The 26,506-nt window shown below is 41.4% G+C and overlaps 1 protein-coding gene across 1 annotated transcript in view; it reads left to right on the forward strand.

The window, feature by feature from the left end:
• The first annotated feature begins 3,294 nt into the window (after positions 1-3,294).
• PIGK (phosphatidylinositol glycan anchor biosynthesis class K) overlaps positions 3,295-26,506 on the forward strand; it is a 101,573-nt gene continuing 78,361 nt past the window's right edge. The window contains exons 1-8 of the mRNA XM_033151787.1: positions 3,295-3,436; positions 5,536-5,589; positions 6,204-6,295; positions 17,602-17,737; positions 19,806-19,917; positions 21,068-21,164; positions 21,965-22,082; positions 22,772-22,882. Of these exons, the coding sequence (XP_033007678.1) occupies positions 3,338-3,436; positions 5,536-5,589; positions 6,204-6,295; positions 17,602-17,737; positions 19,806-19,917; positions 21,068-21,164; positions 21,965-22,082; positions 22,772-22,882 (819 nt within the window). The 5' untranslated portion in view covers positions 3,295-3,337. The remainder of the gene's footprint in view (positions 3,437-5,535; positions 5,590-6,203; positions 6,296-17,601; positions 17,738-19,805; positions 19,918-21,067; positions 21,165-21,964; positions 22,083-22,771; positions 22,883-26,506) is intronic.

The following is a 26,506-nucleotide window of genomic DNA, read 5'->3' on the forward strand; positions in this document are numbered from 1 at the left end:
AGTGCCCACTTGAATTCACTGAGTTGAAAATGCCAAATTAGCATTTTTTGCTCCATTGCATCCCTCAGTCTTAAAAAAATTCCCAAGAGCAGACAGCATGGGAATGTGTTACGCACTGTGGTTAAGAAAAGCTCTCGCCAAATATGTTTTCTCTTCCATTATCGTTTAAGAAGTTGCTTTGGCTGGCTTGTTCATAGTGAATGAGTGGTTAGAAACCTCACAAAAGACTCATAATGTTGATTAATGATTGTGGAGGATTTCCTGAATGGATAATTCAATGGCGGAGGTGGGCTTTGAGAACCGTGCTTTGCAGGTGTGCAAGAGAAGTAGCCCTTTTCATTTTGAAATATGACAGAGATTGGAGAGCTGCTTGCTGGATTCAGCTGGGCGTGCAGTCTTGGGGCTGAAGGTCTGTCCAAATTGCTCTTTGGGGAAATCGGTTAAGAGTCTGCTTGCTTCCAAGAGGCTCTGCTTGGGTACATGTAAATAAAGAAGATACTATGAACACATCTTCAGCTTTCATTGCTCTCACATTCAAAGGAAACAAAGAACAGCCATGTTGTCCCAGAAGCTTCTCACTGTTCTAATAATAGTACATTTAGTCTCAGTCCAGGTGTTTAGTTTTGAACAATTGGGTTAAATGCCCCTCTTATTCCAGCATACAATCTTTTGCTGGCATCTTGCTGTGTAGTCATTTTTGTTTGGGCCAGAAATGGGCACTAATGACTCGGCTCTGATTTAATAAAAGAATCAATCATGTTCCAGAGCTAGGAAAAAGCTAGGTACCTGAGGGTTTGAAGCTGACACCTACAAATTTTAACAGTTGTGCTCAAGACTAGTAGCAGCACTTATTGTCTTCTTTCTTGCTAGCAACAATAGGACTAAAAATAGGACACTGGTGGAAGAATCAAAATTTCCTTACCATAGGACAGTGGTATAGACTAATATTGCCTTTGTATTTAATAGACAAATTAACAAAACAACTTATATAATAGGTGATTCAGATGCATAGACAGTGCCGGATTTATGTATAAGCTAAACAAGCTATAGCTTAGGGCCCCACTCTCTTGGGGCCCCCCAAAAAAATTAAAGGAAAAAAACCCTGGATGTACATTTCCAAAATATAAGATAAAAAACACATAAAATGGCCTTAGATACCTATTAGGTCCATAAATTACCATATAGCATATATTCAACACAAAAAAGCGACAATTTGTTGTTGACAAACGACAGCTGGACATATAAAGGGTCCCATTACCTTCAGTAGTTTAGGGCCTCATCAAACCTAAATCCGGCCCTGTGCATAGAGCTGACAGGATTCTATTTCTTTCATTTCTAAATCAGGTTTAGATTGCATAGATCTGTCCTTCAGTGTTTTGCTGAGGGACGTATAGAAATCTTACCAAATTTGGTGCTCATTTATTTAAATGCAAGAGAAGCTTTGCTGGATCAGATCAAAGGCCTTTAAGACACAGCAAATGAAGAATGCATTATTTCAGGTGAACAGAGCAGGCTATAAGTTATACACTATACTGTGCAGATCATTCTTTTGATACAGGGCCTTTGTAGGTATTTTCTGCCTCCACAATCAATTTAATTAAAAGTCTTTTAGCTAATTGTTTCACTGGCCCATTAGAAATCCTCTTCCCATTTTGAACCAACCCAGACCCTACAATCACCACCTGTAGTCCTCCTTTGTGTGCCTCCTCAAGAGGTCCTGAAGGCGGCAACATAAGAACAGGCCTTTTTTGCAGTGGCTCCCCATTTGTGAAATGCTTTCCCCAGGGAAGCTCACCTGGCACCTTCATTGCATATATTTAGACACCAGGCAAAAGCATTCCTCTTCTCCCAGTCCTTTGACTAATTAAACTATGGCCTTTTAATCTCTCTCTCTGTGTGTGTGTGTGTGTGTGTCTGTCTGTCTGTCTGTCGGGGGGGGGTGTTGTTTGCTACCATGCTTTGTATTTTTGTGTTTTTATATTGTAAGCCACCCTGTGATTGTCGGATGAAGGGTTGTATAGGAATTCAATAAATACAGGCAACTCCCCATTTACGAGGGGGTTGCATTCTGAATTACTGTGTGCATTGGTGGGATGTGCATAAACCAGCCCCTGCCCCCTTCCGGTGCGGAAAATGGTGTGTGTGTGTCACTTGGGACACATGCAAATGGAGAGTTACCTGTAAATAAATAAAGTAAATAGCTAGCTAGTTAGCTAGCTAGCAGACTTGGTAAAGCTGTAGTCAGCTCAACTTTGTCTCCTGTAATGCTTCTGAGATTTGAAACTCCAATCAGAGGTTGTGTTGTTCTTGGTTGTCATCAGTATTCCTCATACAAAACAGACCTTTGGAGACCGATGTGAAAGGGCCACCTTTTTATCTACTCCCTGGCCCCCATAATCTGGCTTTGATGCTTCAAGCCTGGTGAAGGATGTTACCCAGTCACTAGATTCCTGACAGCAGGGTGCAGGGAACTGTAGCTCCATGAAGGGTGAACTACATTTCCCAGAATTCTTTTTCTGGGGGCGGGGGGGGGGGAAGCTGACCAAACCCTCAGCGATTTTCCAATGACCCGTGCGTGGGAAAGAACTTTGGTAATTTCTGCCTTTCATTAGCTAACTGCACCACTGTTGCCTTCTGTTGTGAGCTCTTTGCTAAGCCTACATTGGATCGGGCTGTGTAGTACCGTCATAGTTTCGTTGTGGAATGCTTTGCATCTGCACCAGTGAGCAGGAAATTAGTTTGCTTAAACCCCGTCTCTGTGTGTGTGTGTGTGTGTGTGTGAGAGAGAGAGAGAGAGAGAGAGAGAGAGAGAGAGAGAGAGAAATCCTTGTCCTAAGCCTACAGAGTGACTTTGCGTTTACAGGGCTTTAACCCTATACTGTAGACATGTGGCTATCCAGACTATTCAGCTACAGCCAACTGAGCCATAACCCCGCCCCCATCCTATTCGGAAATCGCAATGACCGAGAGTCACTGGAAAGAAGCGACTCTTATCCGAGCCCTGAGGCGAAAGCTGAATCATTTCTCATTATTATTATTATTAGGTTTTATAAACAAGAATAATGTTACACAAATAAGTATACAGTACTAAGTTTTCTCATGTCATTTGTATATATCACAAAAATAGCACAATAAATGTGGAAAAATATCTACAACATAAGTTTCATTAGTAGTGGTCACCACAGTGTATGAGTTCTTGGTTTATGAATCGGTCATTTCTCGCACGGACCGATTTGCTACCGGCAAGAGCCCGTCGCCACCTTTAAGAAGAGGAGGCGCTGCAAAGCCGGCTGCCTCCAAAGCTCCTCCTTCTTCCTGGTCGTCAGAGCTGCTTAATATGGCTGCCTCCATCGTTCCTCCGTGTAGTCTTCCTGCAACAATAGTAATAGCTCTTTTACTGGGTTGCTGTAGTTTAGCGATCGCAGACGGAATCCAGGTACGCGACGGGGGCGAGGGGGGCCGGCTGGCTTGAGCTAGCTGAGTTGAGTTGCACGGCTGTGCAAGGGATTTATTTGCCCCTGGTTCTTTCTCCTCCCTGACCCTGCTGTTTCGTTTAAAACTAGCACTTGAGCTTTCCGTTCCCAGTGTCCCCTCTTTGCTGCTGCGAGTGAGTGACTTTGTGTGACCCAGGAGCCTTTTGCCAGGGATTAAAACCTTTGAGAAGAAGACGTTAAAAGCGAAATAAAACCAAGCACAACTCTAGAAGTACTGTACAGTAGAAACGTCTAGTTGTGGAAATGCACCTTTGCGAAATAGTTCGTACGCACGCACCAGAGCCAGTTGCAGCAGGGTCGGTTCCAGGTTGTGGATCAAGGCTTTGGAGACGTCCTCCAGCCAGCCCAGCCTGGTCTTCCCAGCGAGGTAGTGGGTTGCATTTTATGAGCAAACAGGTGGGACTGATCGCCTCACCTGGCCGCTTCAGCTTGTTTGCTCGCCCTCTCCCTCAGGAGGCGCTGCAGGAAGGATGAGGCCTGTTGGACCTCATCCTCGCTGCTGCTGTTGCCAGAGGGACAGGGCAGGCATTCAGGTGGGCCGAGGCAAGGGTCAGCCACCTAGTTACTCATGCTCACCTGTGCAACTCTGAATATTTCATACTGTGCCTAAACAAGCAAACGTAGCCTTTTCTCCTATGGAAGTTGTTCAATCTTCTTTTGTGGATATGCATAACAAGGTAAAAGTAGCCTTGCCAGATCAAACTTGGGAGTCAATAAAATCAAGCATCCTGTTACTTCCAGAGAGCACGCAAGGAGGGCATGATGGGAGAATATCTCACCCACATTTGTTTACTACTACTAATAATAATTTAATTCCTATACAGCCCTTTATCACTTGTTATGCCCTGGTGGTTTACAAGCACTGGCACTTGCACGTTAAAACTATAAATGTATGACAAAGCAAATTAAAAGCCTATTAAAATCAAACCAGAACAGACAGACATGTTCCTCAGTTACAGCTGACCAAAACATATTGGCCAATCCAGAACTCGGCCACTTCATTCAGCTGGCAATGAAAAACATATGCGTATGTCTTAGCACCTGGCTTTTGAAGATGTGCTACCTGTGAGTGTAGAGATTCCATAAGGCGCTGATAATGCTTTTTGAAATGGTAAGATAAGAGAATGTTTGCACATGCTTGGGGGTATGCCACAAAGGCCAGGATACCTAAAATATTGCCTCATTTCCTACATATCCTATCAAACACTGCTTTACAGGAGAGGGCATCCTGCAGATACTAGCTTATAAGGAGGTCTGTTCCACACAGTGTTGGAATTGGGCCTTTAGTGTCGTTAGTAGCTTGGAATTGCCCCAAGTTACATGTCAGACAGGCTTTTTGGGGGTCTGTTGAAGACTTGCAACAGCCCTTCTGTGTGGAGATGCCCCAGTTGGTGTCTGTATTTGATTTGAAATAGTTTTTTTATGGATGTAATGGTCTGTAATTGATTTTATATATGAAATTGTTTTATATATGTTTTTATTGTGTGGTGAAATTGCTTCAAGATGCTTCTTAGGAAGTGATTCATATATGAAGTAGGAGTAATAATAGCAGCCACCTATGTGAGAGTCCTCCTCATCTTAACACTTGCTGTGTGAAACATAGTCATGTGTAATTGAGCAATGCCTATTGAAGGCACCTGTGGAGACAGGCTGAAAAAGCTGGAGGCAACCATAGGCACACCGAGGCAGGAGCAATAGCTTATTTTTCTGCTTATTGCCCAGTTTTCTCCTCCAAGCATAAAACAACCTAATTGCCACAGTGAATATAATTTGTAGTCTGGCAGTGAGGATCTTCAGGTCTGGCCCAGTTAAAATAGGTAAATTGGCCTGTGAATCAAACTGGCTTTCTACTCTGGTTCTGCTCAGGTATTTTATTTTGAACCCTGGGACTTCCTATAGTCCTGTTTGTAAAAATGGCTACATTGGAAATTTGGAGCTAACAGAGTTAATTCTCATGGCAAACTGCAGTGGCACAATCGGCAACTATCAGTGTTCTTGGGTGTTTGTTTTCTTGCATTTATTTTGTTTATTTTCCCTTCAGGATCAAGCAGAACAGTTTTTTAGAAGTGGACATACAAACAACTGGGCAGTTTTGGTAAGTTTCTACATTTTTTGTCCACTTCCCCATGATCAATGTGCACAAATATTCCAAAATATTGCCATTTTGATGGTGTATGGAAATGCTTTCTTCTTGCACATGGGGGTGGAGGGTGGGATAGACTAGATTGGATCCAATCCCATAATGTTACATCCACTAAGCTTCTGAAGGGCATAAATAATTCTAATGAAAATATTTTAACTAGTATCAGTCACCATTTGTTTAAAAATAAAACATAATGAGAAAAAATGCCCCTCATATTAGCCTAAACCACAGTACCCAGAGAGGCATGGGAGAATAATGTATTCAGTCTGTATGTGCACATGGGAGAATTGCACACAGAGCAGAGATGTTTTTTTAAATAAAAAAAATAGAGTTCTTATTACAGCCTCTTGCTACTGAAAACAGAATTTGTTTCTCAGTTCAAAATGAAGCTTGCTGCTGAATCATAAGAAGCATCTGGTGGAAGCTTCAAAGAAACATTTGGCTGTCTGCACAGTTCTTCCTTCTGCACTCGTATAGTTTTGTGGGGCTATGGCTGTAGAATTAATTCTGCTGTTTGCTAACCATAAATATATCCATGCATGCTTACTTTTTCCTAACCCTTTTAGGTGTGCACATCTCGATTCTGGTTTAACTACCGCCATGTGGCCAATACCCTTTCAGTTTACAGAAGTGTCAAGAGACTAGGCATTCCTGATAGGTAAGAAAATATGGAGGTTGTTTACAGCTTTAAAGTACTAAGACAAATGTAAAATTGGGGGGTGAGGGGAGAGAAGGGGGGAAGTCTGCCTTCTCAGCAGTGATGCCCACCCTGTGGAATGCCCTCCCATCAAATGTCAGGGAGATAAAGAATTGCACCACTTTTAGAAAATATCTCTGAAAATTCCAGATAACATTTTATTATTTTTATATTTTGCTGGAAGCCCAGAGCGGCTGGGGAAACCCAGCCAAATAGGTGGGATTTAAACAATATAAATATTATTATTATTATTAGGCTCTGATGTTGTCTGTGCCCACCTTGCTTGCTGCTAGCTATATGTCCACTGGTGTTAATTATGGTACATTCTAACCAGGTTTTTTATTATACTGTAGCTAGGTTTTGAGGATGGTTAAGATAAGCAAGTTGCAGTTGTAAGACTGAGATGTTAAGGCTGGAGGTCCAGGAAGGAGGAGAAAGCGGAGATGCTGATACCCTGCTTATAATTTCTTCATAATGATTGAAAGATCTTCTGCATTATGTTTGTACTGACCCTTAGTGACCTTCCGGATGCTCAGAATATGGGCCTCCAGTTGTTAAATTCCAGCTGATCATCAGCCGAGGTGGCTATGACTGAATATGTTGGAGCCAGCAGCAACTGGAAGACCACCTCTGGATTAAAGGAAAGGCAGTGCAAGCCAAGTGTATGGTTTATCTCTCATTTTGTATTGAGTAGGCTGATTTTCAGTCACTTCCACCTTACATTTCTGGCATAGAATTACAATAAATACGTAGGAATAGGCCATAGATCAAGTCTGAAGTTGCTGCGCTTGAAATTGTGACTCTTGGATAAATATATGTGACTATACTTGAGTTTAAGTTTTCCAGAAAACACATTGCCTTTTTAGTTTGCCTTGATTAAAGAAGATTTTATCTTAATTAACACATCAAAATGATTAAATGGCAAGGTCTTAAACTAAATGGAATGCTTGCTTTTTAACAAAGACGTGTTTGCATGTTCAAAGGGGACCAAATAGGACCATGACAACCATCAATGCAATTTGCAGGTGGTTTCATTGTGTTACTTGCTACAGCTGAATTTCTGAGGCATTCCTACTGAGATCTTTGAAGGTTCAAAGGATTTTCAAAGGTACTGTGTGAAAAAGTGTGATCACTTGAAAATTCCAGATAACATTTTTTCCCCCCTAAGAAGGGATTTTTTTTTTGAACCCAACTCTCACCTTTTGGGTGATTCTGCTGCCATCTGATTCTCTGCTTTCCCAATTTTAGCAGATTATTTGTCAGTTCTTTGCTTCATGTGTATTTCCTTTCAGATGCATTATGTTCCCTTTGTGCTGATTCTGCTAGTACATCTCTTCAGCCAAAAAAATAAACAAAGGACCATGACAACCATCAATGCAATTTGCAGGTGGTTTCATTGTGACATGTCAGCCTGCCAGTCACTAACATACGCAATGTGAAAATGCCTTTCTGTGTTGTTTAGAAGGACAAGTGTAGTCTTGTGGATAAGGATTTGCATTAGGCGCTTGGATCCCAATTCAGACCTCATAATAGCTATGAATTTGGACTCAGCTTTCCGGCTGCAAATAAAACTTTTCAAGTGCAATATCCAATGTGACACTAGATGGCGATGGTGAGCCTTATGGAAAATTCAATGTATTTTTTAAAAGAGTTAAAAAAAGCATTTCCAGAACGGTTTTTATGTGTTTTAAATTCCACCTTTGTTTGTGTTTTTTTGGTACAGTGATACCTTTGGTTACAAACTTAATTCGTTTCGGAGGTACATTCTTATCCTGAAACTGTTCTTAACATGAGGCGCCATTAGTGAAAACGTGCCTCTTGCTGCGTGCGCGCCTCTGGTGCGCAAATTCCACTAGCATCCCAGGGCTTAGTTCGCATCCAGGAGCAACTACTTCCAGGTTAGCGCAGCTCGTAACTCGACGCGTGCGCAACCAGAAGCGTTCGTATCCAGAGGTACCACTGTACACCCATTCACACACATATCTTTCAATAAGAACAGAACTGGGTTAGTGGTCACAGAATGCTGACTGCTTCATGAGAGGAAAAACTAGAAAACGGGATGGAGTAGAGACATATAATGGAATATCCTGGAATACAGTGGTACCTCCAGTTACAAGTTTAACTCGTTCCGGAGGTCCGTTCTTAAGCCAAAAACATTCTCAACATGAGATGCGTTTTCGCTAATGGGGCCTTCTGCTGCTGCACTGCCGGTGCGCAACTTCCGCTCACATCCCGGGGCAAAGTTTGCAACTAGGGGCATCTACTTCTGGGTTAGCGGAGTTCGTTACCCGAAGCATTCATAAGGAGGACGGTACGTAACCCGAGGTTCCAATGTATAGTGTTGATTGTTTAGTTCTGTTTGCATGTCTTATTATTACTAGAGTTTACATCTTCCCTATGTTCTAGTCTGCTGTTTTGAAATTTCTCAGTGCTGGCTGGCTGGTCATTGTTAGAGTCCACAGTTCAGAGATGTCCTTCTGTAACATCCACACAAGATGTAGCGGACACCTGCAAATGTCTCAGCATTGACTTCTCAGGTGTTCTCTGCAGTGTTCACCAAACTCTGCTGGCTCCAGAAATCATTTTGAGAATTTGGCGTGAGAGATTTTTGAAGAGCAATTCTTGTTGGACTGCTTGTGTTGTTTTTCCTTCAAAATGCTCCTGTGGGAAATTCCCAAACTGATTTTTAGCCTCGGTTTTGTCCTTTTAGAGCAGGCTTCCTCAAACTCGGCCCTCCAGATGTCTTTGGCCTGCAACTCCCATGATCCCTAGTTAGCAGGACCAGTGGTCAGGGATGATGGGAACTGTAGTCTCAAAACATCTGGAGGGCCGAGTTTGAGGAAGCCTGTTTTAGAGTGACCATAAGGTTGCAGAATTGATGGCCTTGTTTTATTTATGTTACGAATATTCTCTACATTCCTTGGTAGCAACATGACAGGGTGCTGTTTCTTTAGGAGTGTGGCAGCTAACGTTTTGGTGGAATATTCTATTCTAGATGAAATGTTACTTCATCCTGCTTTGTGTACATTTAGAATCCTGCATTTTGATTCCCTGCCCCCAGGACCTCTTCCTCTTCCTCTTCCTCTTCCTCTTCACTACCATCCTCTTAAACCTGTATCTACCGAAAACACAAATCTTGTTGTTTGCATTACAAAAGTTTGCTACAAAAATAGCGTTTTTTATTACACACTTGCACTGATGTATAATTAGAGACTTGGGCGTTTTCATAAAAAGCAAACGGTGAACTGTCATCTACTTTTTATTGAAAAAAGTATACCAAAGCTCTGAAAGGGCTTTCATATTCTTTTGTGTGTGTGTGAAAGTAAATTATTTTAGCAGTTTTCAAAAGTGGGAGTCAGATTTGAGCCTCCTCTTATATTATTTATTATTGCATTTGTATCCTGTCTTTCCACTTAGGTGCACAAAGTGGTGTTCATGGCTCCCCCCTCCCCCATATTATTCTCACAACAATCCTGTGAGGTTAGTTAGGCTGAGTGTTGGTGTTTGGCTCAGATCACACAGTGAGCTTCATGGTCTATCGGGGTTTTGAAACCTGGTCTCCCAGGTCCTAGTCCAACACTAGGACTAAGCATGCTTTACAGAAGAAGGTGAGCCCCCACTTAGCTTGCAGGCTAATAATAATATTTAGGATTGGATTGCAAGAGAAAAGAAAAAGGCAGATGTTGTTATGCTGGAGGACCCTCTAAATGAACATTCACTATAATAAGTTGTTTCAGGCCTGGCAGCATGAAGTAGCTCTGTTGACTTCTTCAGAAAGTCACTTTCATCTTGCCTTTCCTCAGCTTCACTTGTGTCTCCTTAGGGAGACGCTCCAGTTCGGAATACAGTTTTCGGTGTGAATCAGGACATCTTGTTGTTCTGTTATCTTCAGTAGTGAGATGCTAGGGAAACTTGCAATGCAATGGCCCCAAATTATGTGAGCAGTATTTTAACTTTGTGTGTGCTTTAATATATTGTAGTTTTCCCCTGATGTCACGGTTTTATCCTTTCGTAAACAGCTTTGAGCCTTTTAAATTTTATTTTACAATCAAGTGGTATAAAAATTTATTGAAATAAAACCATATGACAAATAATATTTTTATTCAGTGTATGTACCGCACTGCCTCCTGAGGGAGCCCAGGGCTACAAATACATCACTGATCATAAACATATTAAAAATACATTTGATTACAGGGTTGCAAGGAACAGTATCTCTTAGTTATCAGATGCCTGGGTGAACAGGAATGTCTGTGAAATACTCCTGAAAATCAGCACTGAGGGAGACAGATGCACCTTGCCAGGTGGGCATCCCACAAAAGGGATGCTGGGCAGGTTCCTTGGTAGGCAGCACTCTGCCCCAAACCATTGTTAGCCAACATTGTGCCTTCCAGATGTTTTTGGACTCCCAACTCTCATCAGCCTGAGCTGGCATGCCTGTGATCAAAAACGACGGGAGTGAAAGTGCAACAGCATCTGAAGAGCACCATGTTGCCTAACCCTGGGCTACAGATGTGGACTCTGTAGTCTTATGAGGCTGGGATGGTGTTTAGATGTGCTCTGCTGGCAGGATCTCTGCTGTAATACACCTCCTATGGAATATCCTATTTCAAGGTTGCATTCATCCATCTTCAAGAAGTTTGTGAATACACCCCGCTTCAAAAAGAGCCTTTCCCTCAGGTTACTGTCAGTGCTGTTCATTTCCTCTTTCAGTAGCTAGCTGCCAATTTTAAAGTCACGTTTTAATTTTCTGTCTTTTAGTTGAAAAGATGGGTGGGAAAAAAGCATTTAAAATAAAAAAGAAGACTCATCCTTCAGCTTTGAGTAAAACGCCAACTTAACATTTTCAGTAAGGCTGAAATAATTAATTGGATTAGGTAGTAAATCCACCACTACCAGATTGAAAAATGTGGGTATTAGCTGGAACTCCCTCCCCAGGAAGGATTATTTGTTAATGATGTCCAAACCGGAATGTCACAGGAGTGTTTCTGTTGTGAAGGTTATCAGATGGTGGCACAAGAAGTTTTACATGACCTGGTGATCTGGCTCTAGCCAAAAACATTCTCGCAATGACGTGTATTCTTTCAGCCTGGTTGTTTGCAAGTATAGCTGAAGTGGGGTTAGGAAAACACTAATTCTGGATTAATTAATCCAGAAAACAATGACATAATTGTGTGCATAAAGCATAAGGTGATTTTCTGAACAATAAGTGCTTTAACCGTTGGCTCATCAACACATTACATTGTCTGAAATTGTCTTCTATGTTGAAATATTGTAGTAATCATTTTAATAGGTTAATTAGTTAAAAGAACAATCATTATTTCCCCCCCTTAAATGTAATTGGATGAGATCCTTCATTATGAAACATTATTTAGGTCCAGTCAAATTCCCAGTTTGCAGATATTGGCAACTCAATACTGGCTCTAAGCAGTGACATACACTTGTGTGTTTAGAAAGGCTGGATTCTCTTCTTAAACCAGGATTCTTCTTGTTTGTGTGAACACTTCTGATGCACCCCTACGTGGTAAGATTTTTGAGTTTTGGTGTGCCCTGAAGATGCTGCCTTGCACTTTAAGAACTCTTGAGTTAATCAGAAATTGAAATGACTGCGCCATCTGGAAAATGAACGTGAAAATTTGGCCAAAGTAGCAATAACATTCAAAATCAGTATGATAAAAGTGTATTGTTGGCCAACATTTAGAGGTGTTAATTAATTTTTTGGTCTTGCTCGCAAAGGCAACTTCCAGACATTGACCTCAGTCCAACCTGACATCTGCATGTAGTGATAAGCTTCATAGTTGGCTTGCTCAAATTATGTGGTTATAAACAATATAGGATTGGGGGGCCTAATTATGCCCCTTTCTATTTTTGTGTGCATACTTGATCTCATTAGCATAGATTCCATGCTATTTAATCAGAGCTATAATGAGAGTTGAGTGTTCCTGGCTTCTCCATTTTTTAATTTCTTTTTTTTAAAAAAGGAAATATATGGAAACTGAGCATATTGGAGGCTTATCTATGGATTATTATTTGGAAACATGAAAGCTTTATCACATTTATCATTTTCCTGCTCTGAGAACAGCTTACTGTGCTTAAGTGGTTATGTTTTTGGAAGGGAAATAATGTAGAATTTCAATATATCTTTCTGTGGAAAGTTATTTGGGAGTTAATAACTATGACAATATTGATTATCTCTGTGCTTTTGAGATCAGAAAGGAAAGGCTCTATTAGAATCAGATGCATATATTTCATTCATTCATATGTGGTATACACACACACACACAGAAATAGAAATATATAATTGGTCTCAATTTAATCCTACAAATATAGTGAGCAAGAAGTAATCTGGATCCAACGCTATCTGCTTTGAGAAGAAATTTGCTTTCCTTTCTGTTGCTTTTTCTTGATTTCTCCCCTTCCGCTGCTGTAGCTTTATTTTATTTTATTTTTTATTTCTATACCGCCCTATAGATGGGACATGGGTGGCGCTGTGGTCTAAACCACAGAGCCTAGGGTTTGCTGATCGGAAGGTCGGTGGTTCAAATCCCTGCGATGGGGTGAGCTCCCGTTGTTCAGTCCCAGCTCCTGCCCACCTAGCAGTTTGAAAGCACGTCAAAGTGCAAGTAGATAAATAGGTACCGCTCTGGCGGGAAGGTAAATGGCGTTTTTGTGCGCTGCTCTGCTTCGCCAGAAGCGGCTTAGTCATGCTGACCACATGACCCGGAAGCTGTCTGCAGACAAACGCTGGCTCCCTCAGCCTGTAGAGCGAGATGAGCACCACAACCCCAGAGTTGTCCGTGACTGGACCTAACGGTCAGCGGTACCTTTACCTTTACCGCCCTATACCCAAAGGTCTCCCCCATTCAACTTACCGTGTGTGTGTGTGTGTGTGTGTGTGTGTGTCAGTGTCTGTGTGTCCCAGCCCCAATGGGTGCCTTTTTGGGGTGCTGTAGTGGAGAGGAGAGGCTGGCAAACCAATGCTTAATGAGCAGAGTTCTGTCCACATGTATTAAGGTTCAAGCTTATGTCTAGAATATGTCTCATGTCTAGAATCTTATCAACAACCAGGGTGCAGATTCAGAAAATAATAGGTCTGAAGCTAGTTCTTGGTGACAGCAAGGCTTGCTAACTAAACAACACATTGTCATGGTCTAGTGCATGGGTAGGCAAACTAAGGCCCGGGGGCCGGATCCTGCCCAATTGCCTTCTAAATCCGGCCCGTGGACGGCCCGGGAATCAGCGTGTTTTTACATGAGTAGAATGTGTGCTTTTATTTAAAATGCATCTCTGGGTTATTTGTGGGGCATAGGAATTCGTTCATCCCCCCCCCCAAAAAATATATAGTCCGGCCCCCCCATGGGGTCTGAGGAGCAGTGGACTGGCCCCCTGCTGAAAATGTTTGCTGACCCCTGGTCTAGTGGCTATATTCAGGCCCATTTATCATTGCAAAAAGAAAAAGAAAAAAGAAAAAGGTCTTTATCCTGCATTTGTGAGGTAGGTTGCGAGGTCTAGCGGAGGAAACCCTTCCTACTTCCATGACTGTTCCACATCCAAAGTAGTGACTGAGCAAAGCTTTTCCTTCATGCCAGCCAATATACACAAAGTAAAATAAAATGTTGCCCTGAGTCTGGACAGCTTTATGATCTTGCCTAGTCCTCTTTGTTTAGATGGCCTTCTGCTTCCTTTTTTCAGTCTGACTGATAGCCTGACTGAGGAGCCATTAACAGGGCATAAGAAACTAGAGCACAACACAGACTGGGTGCAAGCCAACAGATACACTGCCTGAAATTAATGGCAGATTCTAAAGCAGATAAAAGATCACATTTATTTATTTTATTTGTTCAAAGTTCTTTAAAAAAAAAAAATCTTGCTCTTTAGCAAGAAAGAAACACAGACTGTTAAAAAACAAAATCAGCCCTTGCCCTCGGGCTTTACAATCTAAAAAGACACGACACAAAAGGAAAATGACTTGGGAGGGAGGAGGAACTAAGCAAATGCAGGTCAAGGTTGTTTACAGGTTTTTCTGATGACCAGTGCAAGTGGAAAAGTTCAAGGAGAGGAGGCACAAAAAGTTGCTGGTCTCTCGGCTGTGATGAAGGCGTGGTTCTGAATCCCTTCTCCTTCCTCCTTCAGTACAACCTGATATAATGGCTGCTGCCAGGTTGCAGTTGATGGGAGTAGAACCTGACCAAAGATGTCTCTTTGTGTGTGTATGGCAGTGTTAAGTCCACAAATCACTTACTTGTCATCAGGAACCAAAGATAAATTCAACCTGTATTTACTTTTTTGTAAACAGGACATCAAGTATGTGTGATAAGCAATAGCAATACTGTTCTTTAACAATATATTTTATTAGGATTGTTGAAAATGTTTTTTAATATTATTACTCAGGAAAAAAGACTTTCCAACTGAAGAAATGCATGGTGTTTTAGAGCTTCAAAAGAAAACCTGTTTCATCATTTAGCCATAAAAGCAGTTAGGGAAATGATTTTTAGTTACAAACAAGCTTTTTGCTTGTTGACGCACTGCATTGTGCTCCCACTTTCCAGAGTATGTATTCCTCCCCTTCTGTTATGCAACACAGCAGAATAAAATTAGATTGTGTCTAATCATTGGGAATATATTCAGTACAATGATAATGGCTGTTCTTTGGTAGATAATAGGATGGTACAACGTGGGACACGTCTTACAGCATAACAAATTCCACGTTATTAGACTTAAATTATTTCCCTAATTGCAAAGTGCCCAGTTTGTTTAGCAACTTCATACTTCAGGAACAATCCCACCCAAATTTTTGAACATCTGCAAGTCCCCTTTTCTGAGTATTATGCACACCCAAAAGCAGTCAAGTGGCACCAAGTTGCATAGAGTTGTGATTTGCATATGTCAATCATTCTTAATGATCACTTAGTCCCGGTCTGTAAGGTTGGCCATTTGCCATATACCGGTAGCTTCCCTTAGACCAGACAAAGCTTATTGGGGTGAAGGTATGTTTTCCAGGCCAAAACAGAAGTAGCTGAGTTGGTGACATTTACTAGTGTTCCATGGCTGGGCCTGGGATGGAGTAAATCGAAAGAAATAATGAAAAATGTTAGACGGGGGGGAAGTGCTGGAGAGGTAAAAAGTCTGCACAAATTGAGGATTCCTCTTCAGCAGTGGGTGAGGCCAGGTGTGTGTTTGTGTAGGAGTGGGAGAGTAGCCTGCATTGTCACTTGCATTCAGCCAATTTGGGTATTGATAGATCAATCCGTTGTCTCCTGGCCAAATCATGGCCGAGGCAAACAGGTTTGGCACATCGATCAGGGACTAGCTCACATTCTGCTTGTCTGCTCACACTCCCTGCTCAGTACCATGTATACAGTGGTCCCTGGTCCCCATTGGGACCGGAAGGTTAGAAGGCAACGTGATCTGCAGTAGGTGGACCAGAGCCAGTGGCAGGCAGGAGACAATTAGTTCTAGTTGTGTCCCAGAGGAGGCAGAATGTCTGAGGTAGGTTGAGTTAGGTAGGGCAGTGCCCCATTTGCCCTAAAGGAGCAGCTTCCACTGCCTCTATGGTAGTTACATCTTTTGAGTAATAACCAACATTCCCAGCTCTACCCAATGAAAGGGGGAAAAGTCATTCTGGGACCTAAAGCAGATGCCCTACTTTTCTAAATTATCCAAGTCCCTTAAACTGCTTTTGGTTAGAAGGAAGGGAATAGGGATGATGATTTGCATTATTATTATTAATTTAAAATGCTTTTAGAATAAAACAATTTTCAGCATAACTACCTAATGCATGGGGATGCGGGTGGTGCTGTGGTCTAAGTAACAGTGCCTAGGACTTGCCAATCAGAAGGTCGGCAGTTCGAATCTCTGCGACGGGGTGAGCTCCCGTTGCTCGGTCCCTGTTCCTGCCAACCTAGCAGTTCGAAAGCACATTAAAAAAGTGCAAGTAGATAAATAGGAACCACTCCAGTGGGAAGGTAAACGCCGTTTTCCGTGCTCTGCTCTGGTTCGCCAGAAGCGGCTTAGTCATGCTGGCCACAACCCCAAGATGAGCGCCGCAACCCCAGAGTCATCCACGACTGGACTTAACGGTCAGGGGCCCCTTTACCTTTACCTTACCTAATGCATACAATAATAGAATTATAATTAAATCACATTTATGATTTCACATATGTCATGGGCGAATAGCAGTTTTCTGAATTTTTGTAAGTGAAAGATGTCACAAAAGGAAAGGACATCATAGCTGTTGCCTGATAGAAGCAGGGGAAATAGAGGATAATCATGTACAACAGGAGGCAGTGTTTGACCAAATCAGAATAGATCCATTGGGCAGAATTCACCTAACCAGCCTCCCATCAGTGGAAGCCCTGCTCATGGACTGGGCTTTTCTCACTCATTTCTCCCTGCTCTCCAAAATTGGCTCCTCGGTTCAAAATGTGGGTGGAGGATGGGGGATTGTTCTGTCTGGCAAGCTGGAAGGCTTGTGCAGAGAAAATTATGGGAAGAATGCAATGCTGAATTCCACCTGCTGAAATTAACAGACTTGAGTTAGTTGTGACTAAAGTCCATTGGCTTAAAGGAGCCTACTTGGAGTAGGAGTAGCCAGTTACCACGCAGGGACCCGAATGTACATTTTGTGGCCAGCAGCGACCTGACCTTTGGTTTCCTTGTTCATTCCTGAAGCTATCTAAGAAATGTAAATCTGGTTAGTCTATCTAAATAGAGAAGCCGGGGATTGAATCCAGAGCCTTAAGCATGCAGAGCCAATGCTCCATCACTGAGTTTTGTTTCCTGCCTGTGCTGGTACTGCACTAATGATACTGCAGTGACTCAGCAAGATAAGACCAATAGGCAGAACAAATGCAACTGATTGTTCTGCACAGATTCATTTTCAGGGTGACCCAGCACCTGTTTGCTTTTGAAACAATTTCTAAACTGCCTTTAGTTTTTGTGGATTGAAATGGAACTGAGCACCTTGTCCTTAGGTATGAAAATAACATTACCCTTATTAACTTCTTAATGTTGTTTTTGGTTCTCTATGTGTGTCTGCTTAGTCACAAAATAGTCTTGCATATAAAGCAGGATTTAAAAACCGTTAAGTTGCCTTTCAAAGCAGGCAGTTTGCACTTTGATTTTTTTAACAGCTAGAGTGCATTTGATGGGTGTTTCAATTATTGACAGCGTTTTTTTGTTGCAGTCACCTTGTGCAGTTTGACAACATGTATGACTTGGTGTCCTATACAAATACAGCCATAAATAAAATTCTTTTATTTTTCTACCAGCCATATAGTCTTGATGCTGGCAGATGATATGGCATGCAACCCACGAAATCCAAGCCCAGCTACTGTTTTTAGTCACAAAAACATGGAGCTGAATGTCTATGGAGATGACGTGGAAGTGGATTACCGAAGCTATGAGGTAAAGTATGAAAAAAATCCTGAACTGAGTGTTTGCCAACTTGGTGAACTGGGACACACTAATAGGTTGTGGAGGACATGTGTGTATTGATAGTCTGCCTGCTCAAAGGGTGGGAGGTCGGTTTGGTGTCAAGAAACTAGAGGGAATTATTTCTAGAGCCGCTAGGTATGTGTTGAAATAAAGTTCTACCATTTGGTCCCACAAAATCTTGAACCATTCCTTCAGGAACTGTATCAACAGTATCACCAATATGTGATAATGGGAAGTAACAGTTCTGTTACCTTGCATGGCAGCATTGCTGTGTTGCAAATCGTTAAAACTTTATTAATGATTGGGGTTTTTTAGTGCTTAGGACAAGTAGCATTTGATAAGTATTATTTTACATTGACATTTGAACTGTGTCTATTAAACTTTGCTAACATTTCCTAACATAACGGAGGTAATAAGGCTTGAGTCTGAAGCATGGGTTTCCCAAGGCCATATTATACCAATTTTGAAAGCAAGTCTTCCAAGATTCCCAACCCATATATACCAGTGCTAGTTGTTTTGCCATTTTGATGGCTTGAAAAGAGAGAGGGTGGGGGGGGGGGGAGTCTGCTTTCTGGCTGTTTACAAATGCTTGTCACCTGGAATTGATTGTCTTCATCTTAGCTGACTAGGCAGGTGTGAATTTCATAAGCCTGTAATTGTATTTGGAATAATCAAAAGCCTAAAGGCTTTAAAATATATTTTGTATGTTTTAGGATTGGAGGCCTAGATTGTAATTATTTTCATTGCTCAAGGAATTCCTCACCAGTGTGAAGCCTTAATTCTGCATTGGTTCGAGGCGGGGGGGGGGAGAGCTTAGGGAGGAAATAACTCCAAAGTGAATTGGATTTTCTTGCTGAGAATGTGTATATTCTTGAGCTGCAGAGCCATTCTTCAACATAATGAGCAGGTTGGAGATTATTCAAACTCTCATACAAAATGAGAGGGTTATTTAGTAATGAGAGTACTTTAGGCACTTCATGAGCTCTGATAACAAAATGTTTTAGCACACCAAATCACTCTGGACAAATGAAAAGTTAATCAATGGGGCGGGTATGTCTTTGGTGTTTTCAAGTTCCTCAAGGAAATGAGATGCTGGGCTTCCCGTTGTTTATAATTGGGCACAGGTATAAAGTTAGCCAAACTGCGGGAGGCAGTGAAAGATAGGCGTGCCTGGCGTGCTCTGGTCCATGGGGTCACGAAGAGTCGGACATGACTGAACGACTGAACAACAACATAAAGTTTTCACCCCAGGCACATTTCTTAGAGGAATTCAGTACATGGCAGCTGCAATAATTTGCAGGCTTCCAAGCAGGCAGAAGAGCAAGCATCCTATTGGTGTCTGGATTAAACAATAATATATCTTGGGGGGGGGGGGGGAGAGAAATTACAAGAAGATTTTGTTTAATGTTCATGTCTGCCAATCTGACTTCTCAGAAGAGAATATGTTATCTCTCACTGTGTTCAGATTTTAGGTTTTAGTTAAACAGCTGCCATGAGGCTGATTCATGTGAGCACTTTCTGAGCCTTCTGAATCTGTATGCAAAGCTAGCAGATTTGGTGTTTTTTTGTAAGTTTCTTCCCCCCCCCCCCATCCCCCCAAATTGCTGGCCAGATGGACAATCTCTGATCAAACGTTTCTACCACAAAAATCTTATTTTCTTTGAGCCTCTGAGGGATTGTAAGTCTCAAAATATATTTATTAACATTTTGCCATGGTAACACATAATAATGTTGCTTGGTAAGCAAATACACAAATCGTTCCACATAGATAAAGCCACACAGTGTGACAGGTGTTTAAATCAATGAAGGCACATTAGGAAGACTAAAATTGTGGTAGCCATGTACTAGATATCATGTGTTTCAGCTGTAAACTTTATTATTCTTCAGTGATAAAAAGTTTTGAATTTTATGAAGAAATTGCACGATGGGGGATTGTGAGGTCTGGTAGCTGTTTTATATGACATCACGTCTTGGGGGGGTATTCATTAAAATGCAGGGTATAAGATAGTTAGAAAGGCTGATGATCTTCTGTGTTTAGGTTACTGTGGAAAATTTTCTGCGAGTATTAACGGGCAGAATCCCAGCAAGCGCACCTCGCTCAAAGCGTCTGCTTTCTGACGACAGAAGCAATATTCTTATATATATGACAGGTAATTGTATTTCCTTCAACATTTTGCATTGTGATCTTTGCACTGAACATATTTAGAGCAATGCCTGTCAGAGAGGCCTGTTCCATTCAGAGCAGAATACTTCACCTTGCTGAATGGTTTCTCCTGCAGTAGGTTTGCTAGAGTTATGAAAGCGAATGGTTATGTCAAACTAATTGCAAAATAAATCGGTTCAAGTCATATGCTGAACATACCAAAAAAAGTCTTATTTAGGGGACATTACCAGAATGATGATTTTAATAGTCTTCCTGCTAAGTACAGAGGGCCACATTCAGCATGTATCCATGAGTCAGAAAGCCATTGTGTAATTTGTGTAACTGCAATGCATGTGATGTATACCAGGGCCCACAGCTGGGTTGATACACCAGTGACTTTTTGAAATTGGTAAGTTTAGCTGTGAAGAGACCTTGAGTGAATTCCTCAGATCTTGAACTGGTTGAAAAACAGAATTAATTTGAGTTCTCCTGAATTTCTTCCTTCAGCACTGAATTTCTTCTTTGCAACTACTTAGCACCCTTTTCACCTTCCATCCAATTATAAAGTCACCATGCTCTCCCATTCTGCAGCCCAACTTTGTACCCCCATTTTTATCTCTACTTCCTTCCCCTCTCCTGCTCCTCCACTTTCTCAACTCTCCCTTTCATTCAGACTACCCCACATGTCCATGTCGCTTCCTCCGCTCCTGTTGTGCATCCTGTTTTCATGCAAATCCATGTGGCACTGCATATCCTCCTGTGGTTGACTGCATGACAACACTGTTACATTTTTACTATATGTAAGAAGATATGTAGTCTCCCCATATTCAAGAACTAGAGATCTTTCTAGTATTGAGGAGTTTGTTATGCTGCAGCTTCACTGGTTAGACTGGGAAGAGGAACTCGCAAAGAAAATTTGTGTGTCTCATGAGAGAAAAATAGTGGTCTCTACAAAAGGAATGGTTTATACAGATATGATACTGTTAATACTCAGTCTCAGCTTGATGAGGCTGAACTCTGGCATTTCTTGAATTGTTTCTTCTCTGCCTTTTATCTCCATAATGAATTGTTCTTGATGAATGACTGAGAAAGCGTATTTATGTGATGTTGCTTTAGCTTAGAGCATGTCAATTTAATTTATGCTTTTTCCTCCCAAGGTCATGGTGGGAATGGTTTCTTGAAATTTCAGGATTCTGAAGAAATCACAAATGTAGAGCTTGCAGATGCCTTTGAACAAATGTGGCAGAAAAGGAGGTAGACTTTTGCTCTCTCATTTCTGAATAAAGTAAATGATGCACATTCATTTTTACTATCTCCTCCAGTTTTCCTAGAGGCAATTGCCTAACAGTCTGTTTACAACCTTATGAAAATGAATAGAGGCATACTAATTTTTAATGAATCCAGTCATTAGTCCCTTTAAGTTTCTCCTATTTGATCTTATTGGATCAAGAATGAACTCATAGGTCTGTGAACACATTACAATGAAACTTCTCTTAAGCAGAAACTAGGAATGTCGTGTATGTATGTATGTATGTATATGTGTGTGTTTATATATATACATATATCTACATGGCACTGCTAGGATATATACATATATACTATATGTATAGTGAGTGTGTGTGTGTGTGTGTGTGTGTGTATATATATATACATATATATATAGTATATATATAGTATATATATAGTACACACACCCACATATATTAAAAACTGTCCCATTTTGCTAGCTTTTTCAGAACATGAACAGTGGAATCCTATACATGTCTGTATAGAACTAAGCAGTGCTATTTTTCTAGAAAAAGAGGTGCCAGAACTCACCATGACCGCCTCCCTCTTTCTCTTAGAAATCATAATGGCACCCATCTGAGAGGTGCCGGAACTGAGTTGCGGCAAGTTCCTACTGAAAAAATGCCCTGGAACTAAGTCTGGGATGGGATTGAAATCTTCGATGGCTCCTAATCAAGAGTGTTAATGACATTTAGGAGCCATAGGAATAATGGCCCATGGTTTATTTTAAAAAATGGTAGACACAAAATATATTTGTTTTCTTCTAGGTACAATGAGTTGCTGTTTATCATTGATACATGCCAAGGTGCATCCATGTATGAACGATTTTATTCTCCCAATATAATGGCTTTGGCTAGTAGCCAAGTTGGAGAAGACTCACTTTCAGTAAGTGTATAGCTTTAATTGTATTAGTTAATAATATATGGGTGCAGGAGGTTTGGAATTATGTAATGAAAATATCTGCCCTTTACCAGTTTTGGTGCTTCAAACAAATACTACCGTATAAACAAGTCTGCCTGAATGTATTCAATAAGAAGATATTTTTTCACTGGCACATGTTTTGCATCTAATTTGGGTTTTTTTTTAAGATACAGAGAGCAATACTGTAGAGAAATGAAGGCTAGCATGTGGAATGATAAATGAGTTTAAACAGAAAGTAGGACTAAGACATAGTTGGTGGGCAAAATGGTGGGAGTAAGGGGGGGCATTTCTTTGATCAGTGGCAACATTTCCAAGATACTTTTCTTGTTGGGTTCTTCAACTTCCGTCAGCATGACCAATGGACAACAATGATGGGAATTGTAATTCAAAACGTCTAGAGGACACCAGATTGGAGAAGCTGTTCTAAGCAGTTGGGCAGCACATCATGGTAGAAGAACCAATATTTTTTTAAAATTTGGATTCTCATGATGGCTTTTTAATGATTACTCATTGTAATTTGGATAATTAGACTGTCCACAGAGGGTAACTTACAAGCATGCAATCAATGTGAGGCTTTTCAGCTCAGTCCTTAGTGCCGTACATGATTGTCACTGAATGTGCTTTGCAAAAATTTCTATGTTTTGATTTTTCAGCATCAACCAGATCTTGGGATTGGAGTTCATTTAATGGACAGATACACATTTTACGTCTTGGAGTTCTTGGAAGAAATCCATCCAGCTAGCCAGACAAATATGAATGACCTTGTAAGTACTAGTTAATTGGCTGTGTCAATGGTTTCTACCACAACTTTTGCAAGGTTGCTGCATTTAATTAATATAATCCTTTTTTTAACCACCTGTTTCCCACCTTGGATGAGATTATTCATATTTTTTCAGTTGTGAGATTGAGAATCAGACTTGCCCAATCTTACGTGGTTTAGCTTTCAATTTAACATTTTATACACTGCACAATTAAAGAAACTAATTCCATTAGGCCATGGAATCTTGGCAATAAAGCTATGTTTTGATTTAGAACCATTAAACACTGAAGTTTTGCAAGTCATTGGTCCACTACATGCAATGCTGCTTTTTAGTTTAATTATTGTAAAAATGAGTGGCTTGAGCTAAGCTTCAGAGCTGTTGTTTCAGTTCCTGGACTCAGTGGAAATTCTTACTCTATCTGCAGTTATGTCTGCTGCCAATAAAAGCTAATCACAGCTTGGAAAGGGGGCCACAGATCAATTTGCTTTTCATGTAGATGACCCCTGCTTTAATCCCTGTCATCTCCAATAGGATCAGATACAAGGTGTTAAGAAAGACCTGCTTCCTGTCAGTATAGACAGTATTAGAAAGGTTGGACAAAAAGCCTTCAGAGAGCTTCATAAATAGGGCAGAATTAACAGTGCAGTCCCAAGCATAGTTTACTCAGAAACAAGTCCTCCTGAGTTCAGTAGGACTTACTCTGTAATTAGTATCCTTAATGTTGTTGTTGTTCAGTCGTGTCCGACTCTTCGTGACCCCATGGACCAGAGCACTCCAGGCACGCCTATCCTTCACTGCCTCTTGCAGTTTGGCCAAACTCATGTTAGTAGCTTTGAGAACACTGTCCAACCATCTCATCCTCTGTCGTCCCCTTCTCTTTGTGCCCTCCATCTTTCCCAACATCAGGGTCTTTTCTAGGGAGTCTTCTCTTCTCATGAGGTGGCCAAAGTACTGGAGCCTCAACTTCAGGATCTGTCCTTCTAGTGAGCACTCAGGGCTGATTTCTTTAAGAATGGATAGGTTTGATCTTCTTGCAGTCCATGGGACTCTCAAGAGTCTCCTCCAGCACCATAATTCAAAAGCATCATTTTTTCGGCGATCAGCCTTCTTGATGGTCCAGCTCTCACTTCCGTACATTACTACTGGGAAAACCATAGCTTTAACTATACGGACCTTTGTCGGCAAGGTGATGATGATCCTTAATAGTGGTATCCAATCTATGTCCTACTTGGAAGAGACCGATTGAAATCAGTTTACTTAAGTTAGTCAGGATTTTATTGGGTCTTCACTCAGTACAACTTATTCAGATACTACCCTAAGGCTATACCAGCTACTAATATTTATTAAAAAAATCAGGACTAAAAAAGGCAGTCACATCATAGCCAATATGTTAGGCTATTCTTAACATCTGATTTATGGAGCCCAACTGCAATGACACATTGGTGCCTTCTGCATGTGTTCAGAGACACTGATAAGACAAGTTTTGACCTGCATATGCTGAAAAACTTCAACTGATGCTGTTGGGATGGGCAGTCGTCTCGGTCCTGGCTGTTTTTTTTATAAAAAAACCTGATCCAAATGCAGGCTTCCTCAACCTCGGCCCTCCAGATGTTTTTGGCCTACAACTCCCATGAACCCTAGCTAGCAGGACCAGTGGTCAGGGATGCTAGGAATTGTAGTCTCAAAACATCTGGAGGGCCGAGGTTGAGGAAGCCTGTCCAAACGCATGAAACAAGGCTAAAAAAAAAAAAGCACTGAAATGAGATACTCTGCTGCCCTTGTTTGTAGTCAGCTATATGCTACTCAGAGTAGACCCACTAAAAATTAAGGAACCTAAGTTAGTCCTATCTATTAATTTAAATGGGTCTCCTCTAAGTAGGACTAGCATTGAATACCTCTCCTTGTCATAAAAAAGTAACCTGACTGCATAAATGTAGTCAGATTATATGGTACAGCAATGGGAGGCAGCAAAATTCGCATCCCTGCAGATTGGGAATAACATGCCTCAAAGACTTTTGTATGTCTATAATGTAGCTTTTCTTGAGTGAGAGATTTTGAGGCCCATGTAATGCATTTATATCCTGCCTTGCAGATTCTAGAGATGGGTTTTAGTTTACATTAAGGGTTACTGGCATGCTCTTTTAAAAGATACGAATTGTGGCGTGGATATATAATATTTGATTATTTTGATAATAGAATGCACAGCTGTTTAAAAGAATTTACCAGCGTTTTGACTGTGGAGATTGGTGCAGTCTTATTGCTCAATAAGATGACATTAATTTTGCAATAAGCAGCCCACGCTGACAGGTTTGGTAGTGACACAGAACATAGGCAGTGACTAATACTCAGCCTTCTTACTACAGAGAGGACAAAGCTTTTTATTTTTAAATTACAGCCAAATGCTATCTTAACAAGGCACAAGTATGGGATATAAAGAATCTTGAGTACAAGCCAAGTAGCACAATACTAAGTTGATCTTGCCATTTTGATCAGATTGGCTGCTATACTTTGTCTGTAGTCTGTGGAATTCATAGTCCGTGGAATTCAGCAGCAGTGAGGAATAATAATAATAATAATAATAATAATAACAATAATAATATTTTGTACTTTGGCCACCTCATGAGAAGAGAAGACTCCCTAGAAAAGACCCTGATGTTGGGAAAGATGGAGGGCACAAGGAGAAGGGGACGACAGAGGATGAGATGGTTGGATAGTTTTCTCGAAGCAACTAGCATGAGTTTGGCCAAACTGCGGGAGGCAGTGAAAGATAGGTGTGCCTGGCGTGCTGTGGTCCGTGGGGTCACGAAGAGTCGGACATGACGAACGACTGAACAACAACAACAACAACAACAACAATTTATATCCCGCCCTCCCCGGCCAAAACAGGGCTCAGAGCAGCTAACATCAAATGTATAACACATCAACATAAAATCAGGCAATCAATTAAAATACATCCTGAAATCAGATCAGGATCAGAATAAAATCCAATCAGATGATGACTTTAAATGCTCACCAGGCCCAACTATTTGTGCTGAACTTATATAAGCCTGTGAGAAAAGTTGGGAGGCCACTTTCATGCAAGTCCTTATGAAAGGGGAGAGGGAGTCAGTCTGAACCCCGACCAAAGGCCTGGCGGAACAGCTCCGTCTTGCAGGCCCTGCGGAAAGATGTCAAATCCTGCAGGGCCCTGGTCTCTTCTGACAGCGTTCCACCAGGCCAGGGCCATGGCTGAAACGGCCTCGGCCCTGGTCGAGGCCAGTCTAATCTCCTTGAGGCTCGGGACCTCCAAGATGTTATTATTTGCGGATCGTAAGGTCCTAGGTGGGGCATACCAGGAGAGGCGGTCCCGTAGGTACGAGGATTCTAGGCCGTATAGGGCTTTAAAGGTTAAATCCAGCACCTTAAACCTGATCCTGTTCTCCACCAGGAGCCAGTGCAGCTGGCATAGCACTGGATGAATGTGATCCCGCAGCGAAGACCCCATAAGGAGTCTCGCTGCAGCAATCTGCATCTGCTGGAGTTTCTGGGTCAGCTTCAAGGGCAGCCCCACATAGAGTGAATTACAATAATCAAACCTGTTAGCTGTATGTAAGCTTCCATCTGGAAGGCAGTATGAAAACGATACAC

This window comes from Lacerta agilis, chromosome 6, assembly GCF_009819535.1.
Source record: "Lacerta agilis isolate rLacAgi1 chromosome 6, rLacAgi1.pri, whole genome shotgun sequence".
Classification (NCBI taxonomy): Eukaryota; Metazoa; Chordata; class Lepidosauria; order Squamata; family Lacertidae; genus Lacerta; species Lacerta agilis.